This window comes from Pseudopipra pipra, chromosome 24, assembly GCF_036250125.1.
Source record: "Pseudopipra pipra isolate bDixPip1 chromosome 24, bDixPip1.hap1, whole genome shotgun sequence".
Taxonomy (NCBI): domain Eukaryota; kingdom Metazoa; phylum Chordata; class Aves; order Passeriformes; family Pipridae; genus Pseudopipra; species Pseudopipra pipra.
This window is the reverse complement of record NC_087572.1, coordinates 5,425,951-5,431,950: the sequence shown is the minus strand read 5'-3', so window position 1 is coordinate 5,431,950 and position 6,000 is coordinate 5,425,951. Positions and strand designations below refer to the sequence as shown.

The 6,000-nt window shown below is 64.2% G+C and overlaps 1 protein-coding gene across 1 annotated transcript in view; it reads left to right on the top strand.

Moving 5' to 3' along the window:
* Positions 1 to 1,987: 1,987 nt before the first annotated feature.
* Positions 1,988 to 6,000, top strand: part of NKAIN1 (sodium/potassium transporting ATPase interacting 1) — a 36,167-nt gene continuing 32,154 nt past the window's right edge. The window contains exon 1 of the mRNA XM_064635493.1: positions 1,988 to 2,329. Within this exon, the coding sequence (XP_064491563.1) occupies positions 2,276 to 2,329 (54 nt within the window). The 5' untranslated portion in view covers positions 1,988 to 2,275. The remainder of the gene's footprint in view (positions 2,330 to 6,000) is intronic.

Below are 6,000 nucleotides of genomic sequence, written 5' to 3'. Positions count from 1 at the left end.
CTCAGCACCATCAAAGGGGGGGTTTATGGTTTTCCATGAGGACATTTTGCCTTTCTCTGATGTTTTTTTGGGGCTGAAGGGAGGGCTGAGCGGGTTTGCCCGGCCGTGGCCAAGGAGATGCTCTGGGGTGGTTGTGTCCTTGTCTTTGTTTGGTCTGTGGGGTGAAACCCACCCATCTGCTCCAGGATTGTGCTGGAATCCCAGAAGGGCCCACGGGCTCCATCCTGGAGGTGGGTCTGTACCTGGATAACCCTCACCTGGGGACACCTCTCCCCGTGGGATGAGGGTGATGGGAGCTCTCTGAGGCGAAGGCCTGGAGATGGTGGAGCCAGGAGGACTGAGGGCAATGGAATCACACAGTGGGGATGTTCCAGGTGCACCAGGTCCACAGGTGGGATCCTTGGCAGCCTCCACAGTGAGGTGTGGGACTACCCAGGGCTGGTGGAGGTCACTGAACCAGAGCAGTGTGGAGAAAACACAGGTTCCCCTACTTCAAACATCCAGTTTGGGTCCAGCTCCTGCTCCCAGGACTCCGGTTCAGGGCATCCCCTGGGGAACCCACTACGTTTTTGAATGGGTTTTGAATCCACAGAAGCCAAGCTTATTCTGTAAAGCCCCATCCTTCAGCCACACGTGAGCCTCCTAAAATGCTCCTGGGAGCACAGAACAGCCAGCAGGGAGAGAAATCCCCACCCCAGAGGGTGAAGGAAAAGCTCCAGGTGTGGGGGGTGCTGCAGGCTGGTCCCAGCAGTGGGATGTGTGGGCTGGCTGGGCCCTGGAAGGCTCAGATGGGCTTGTACCACGCACACAAATGCATCTGTGCAGCAGCGTCCCTCAGATCCCTTGCTCTGACACCTAAGGCTGCGTGGGGCTGGTTTCGGAGATGCTTCCTTATAAACATCAGAGCAGATTAAGAATTTACGGAAATCAAAAGCAGCAAACTGTTCCCGAGTCCTCCTGCCGGGCGGCATTTCAGCCGGAGGTTTCCAAAGCAGCGCTCCCGGGGATTCCTCGCACTCCGCCGTGTCCCCGAAGGTGCGCTGTGAAACCAGAACAAAGGCGAGCGGGGTGGGCGGCGGTGAGGGGCCGTGGCAGCCCTGCTGCACCCACCGCAGCCCCGGCACCGCGGGCTGGGCGCTCGCAGCCCCGGCCAGCGCTCGCCCCCGGCCCCTGTGAGCTGCCGAGGGGAGCGGGGCTCTGCGGGAGGAGCCGGGGGGTTCCCGGCGGGTTCCCGGCGGGCTCGGCCATCTGTCCTCCCCGCAAGCCCAGCTGCTGCCCTGGCACGGCCACCCCGGGGGAGGCGGCGGGGTCCCGGTGCCGCAGGGCAGGGGGGATGCGGGGGGACGCGGGGGGGACAGCACCTCCCAGCCCTTCGCCAGCGTCTCACCCGGCCCCTCACCTGGCTTCGGAGGGGGGAGGAAAAAAATAAAATAATAAAAATCCACCACCGTAAAGACAAGCGCTGAGGATGAGGATAAAGACAGGACAAAGATAAAGATAAGGATGAGGCTGAGGCCGGGCGGGAGCCGCGCTGCTGCGGAGGGGCCGCACCACCCGCGCCCCCGGAGGCCTCCAAGGGCTCATGGCTCGGCGTGCCCGGCCCCCCTGAGCCCTGCCCGGCCCCCCTGAACCGTGCCCGGCCCCCCTGAGCCCCGCCCGGCCCCCCTGAACCGTGCCCGGCCCCCCTGAGCCCTGCCCGGCCCCCCTGAACCGTGCCCGGCCCCCCTGAGCCCCGCCCGGCCCCCCTGAACCGTGCCCGGCCCCCCTGAGCCCTGCCCGGCCCCCCTGAGCCCTGCCCGGCCCCCGTGAGCCCCGCCCGGCCCCCCTGAACCGTGCCCGGCCCCCCTGAGCCCCGCCCGGCCCCCCTGAACCGTGCCCGGCCCCCCTGAGCCCCGCCCGGCCCCCCTGAGCCCCGCCCGGCCGCGCCGCCCGCCTTGTTCCGGCCCTGCCGGCCGGCCCCGCCCGCCCGGGGCTGTGCGGAGACAATAGCGGAGCGGGCGGCTCCGCGCCGGGCCGGGGATGCGCGGCCAGCGCTGCGCGGCCCCGCGGCCCCCGCGCCGCCCCAGCGCGCTGTAGCGGGGCGGGGGGCGGAGGGAGAGGAATGAGAAGGGGGGCGATGCACAGCCCGCCGCGGTGCTGAGCCGGCGGGGCTGGGGAGCGGCAGGACATGGTGCTGGAGCCTCCCCGGACGCTTCCCGGGTGAGGAGCCGGAGCGCGGCGGCGGCGGCGGGGAGAGGCCACGGCGAGGGAGCCCCGAGGATCCGGCGGGGGAGCCATGGGGAGATGCAACGGGCGGTGCACGCTGGTGGGATTCTGCTGCCTGCAGCTGGTAAGGCTCATCGGCATGCCGGGGGTGCTTTGTGCGAGAGGCTGCTCGCCTGTCACCGCTCCCCGCGCCGCCTCGGCGGTGACCTTGCGTTGGGACCGGCTTGGGGATGCTTCACCGTCACCCAAAAAAAAAAAAACCCACAAAAGGAAAAATGCTAATAAAAAAGACAGGAAATGCCACCCTCGTGCCCTGCCCAGCGCTGGCCGGGGAGATGGATGGGCACCCGCTCCCGGCGCTGTCAGCGCCCGGGGTTGCGTCTCCGGCAGGTGTGAGCTTTGTTCCCAACTGCAATCTCTTCACTCCGAGTTCGCTCCCGCCGGCGGTTTCCCATCGTGGTGGACTCCCAAGGATGTTTCTTGGGGTGCCGCTCCCCCGAGTCGGGGCAAGAGGGAAACTTGGAGCCGCTGCCAGCACTTTGGAAACTCTCCTGCTTCCGAGCGGGACCCACCTGCCCGCGGCGGGGGGACACCGGGATGCGGGGGCCGAGGAGAAAGGAAAGGTTTAATTTTGATGGGATTGCCGGTCTTCGTGGCAATTCAGCGCTGCACTTGCCGCCGCCCGTGAATCAATCTTCATCAGGCTCTGCCACGGGAGCGGGCGAAGGGAGCGCGGGGGGGATTCGGGGGGTTTCTGCTCAAACCAGCGCCGACGATGTTGCGATTAATTATCCCGGCGGGGCGGTTCGTTAATGTACAATCAGCATCCTCCAAGTTGCCCCCGCGGCCGTGCCGGGGGCTCCTCACGGCGAGGAGAAGGGGGGAAGGGGGATTGCTGAGATCTGGGGCGTCAGCCCGTGATGTCCCCGGGCTCGGGGGGTGCTGGGTGGATGGAGGCAGCGATGGAAACGGGTTCGGAGCCGCTCTGGAGGTGATGGTGTCATCCTGCTGACGGGCACTTTCTTCCCGCCGTCGCTCCTGTTCATTCCTCATCCTTGGGGAGGCAGCGAGCGGGGAGGGGTCCCCACTTCTGGGTGGAGGGGGGACACCGGGTGTTTCTGGGGGGATGAGGAAGCTTTGAGGCTAATCCTCATCCCCGGGCTGAAGTCCCGCCATTCCCAGTGGGAATGGCCTCCGTGTCCCCAGCTGTCCCTTCCGTTCGCTCTGTAAAGTCTCGCTTTGCGTTTCGCTCACCTTCCCCCTCCTTCAGGATAAATCCAGCGGGTGTTTCTCGGCTGTGCAGGAGTTTCCTGGCTTTCGGTCACTTTCCTTTTCACAGCTCGGCTCCTAAACGTGTTTGTTGGCATTTATTCCCTCAGATATCCCAGATCTGGGAGATTTTAATCCATTTGTTTTAGGGGAAGGCTGAATTGTTGCAAGCTCCTGGGCTGGGAAAGCAGCTCCTGCTCACACCCAGAGAAACTTGGTGCTGCTAATTGGGGTCAGGCTGTGCCCTCCCCCCTCCCCCCATGTGTCCTGGTGCTGTTGGCATCCCCAAAGGCTCAGCTCCAAGACTGTCCCTTAGCAGTGACCTTCCCACCCCACACTCAGCTCATCCCCTCTCACCCTGCAGGGTGATCTCCCAAGCTCCTTCCTGGCTTTGGAGGCAGCACCTTCCATCCCATCAGGCCCCCACTCCCAGCACCTCCTGCCTTGGCAGTGGCACCTCCTGCCCTGCCTGGGGTGAAGGCTCTGGGTGCCTGTGCTGAGCCAGCCCCAGGCTGGTGGAGGTGACAGTGCCACCAAGGTGTCCCCTGGGGTGACCAAGGCCACTCTTTATCTCCAAGGTGGCACAGCCAGGGTGCACAGACCAGGCAGTGCCAAGGCTGTGAGGGAACAATGAGGAGCAGAGATGTCACCTGCCCCCATCCCTGCTCCCCTTCTCTGCTTCAGCCATTCTGTGCCACCCCCAACACAGGGATGGCACCGTGGGGCTCGTGTCCCCCCATCCAGGTGGCCCTGATACCTGTCCTGGGCCCTTTGTTCTACAGCTGTGGACAACTGTGCTCCCAGTGTGCCCAGCTGCAGGGGCTGGGGCTGTACTGGTGTGTGCTGGAGCTGCCTGGGGAGCTGTGCCCAGTTGCTGCAGGACCAGCTCAGTGTCACTGTTAAACCTCCTTGTCTTGTCAAACCCCCCTGGCCATCCTGGGCCTCAGTGTCCCTTACATGAGCAGTGTGGGTGACATTCAACCCTCCTGGGGCAATGCCACCACCTCCAGCTGGTCCTCACTGCCCGGCCACCTTCCCACAGGCACCTTCCCATGGCACCCCGTGTGTCACCATCACCCCAGGGGCGCCTTCCACATCCCTGATGGTTTCCCCAGTATCTGTCCCCTGGTCACAGGGATGCTCATGGTGGCTCCACAGCTGGGGGTGCTGCTGGCACCCCAGGCACGTGGTCCCTGGTCTGGAGGGGCCCTGCAGAACCTTGCCCACTATACCCCACACCTAAACCAGTTTGGGAAATTGGTTTTTGGGCCATGACACCACAGGGAGCCAGGGCAGCCATTTTGAAGCATCCAAACCCCCTCCGAGCTCCTTCACCGCTCCCGAGGCGATGCTGAAGGTGCTGGGTGACTCTGCTCCTGGGGACAGGAAGCACCTGCCAGATTTTGCCTCCATTTATGTTTTTTTCCCTGAAAAAACCCACTTGCCAGGCACCTACTGCCCCTGGGAGGGGCCATCAGCAGGTGTTCAGGATAATGAGGTGGGATGGAATCCAAACCCCTGGCTTTTGCTGGTCTTTCCCACCATCTGGGGGAGCCTGTGATGCCTGTTGTTGTCAGGAGGATTTACCCTTAATTTCTGTGAAGTGAGAGCTGCTGAGGTGGTTGGATGGAACAGGAACCTGAGGTGATCCCATCCTGTCTGGCACTGACAGCACGGGCACCGGGAGCCTCGAGCCACAGCACTTGGTAACTCTGGATCCTAACAGTGCTGGGTGTAGGCTGGGACAGCTGTGGTGCTACAGGGAGGTGTTCCAGCCTCAGAGGCTGTTGGGATGTTGGGATACGGACTGCTGGGAGCTGAGCTCTGGTGGGATGTGTCCAGCTGCTGTCATGTGTCCCTGGGCCATCCCGCTTCTCACTCGAGCTGGCTCCTTCTCCACCCCAAAGTGGTGACCCCACTGCCTCCCCCTGGGGGGTGGGGTGGGGGTGGGATCCAGCTCAGCCCCAGAGCTGGGTGGGCTCAGGGGCTGCTCAGAGCTCCCACCTCTGGCTGGCACAGCTCGGCATCACTCCCAGCAGGGGCTTCATTTCCTTCTTTGTTTCTCCCTTCTCCCTCAAAAGGCTGGGAAAGCAGAGCTGGGTTGGCACCTCCTGCCTGGCTGAGCCTCTGGGGCTGGTGCTGGGGGGTGCTGTGGAGTGCCATGTGGTGCCATGCCGTGCCATGCCATGCCACTGCATCCCTGCTCCCGCAGCCTCCCGGGGTTGGGGTGCAGGAGAAGGGCTGTGGGTCCATCCCATCCCTCTGCCCAGGCCTTGGCTTTCACACAGGGCACCAAGAGCCTCTGGGATGTGCCCCCCATCCCCGAGCCTGGAGAAGGAGATAACGGGCTCAGCTTAATGAGGGCTGGGGGAAGGGAGAGGGTGGTTCATCCCCTGCATCCCTCACCCACCCACCAGCCGTGGGTGACTCCCCTTCCCCAGCGGGATCCCACTGTACCCTGGGGGCTCCCAGCCCTCCCGTCCCCAGCACCCCTCCTGCCCTGATCCCCCTGCTTTTGGCCATCAA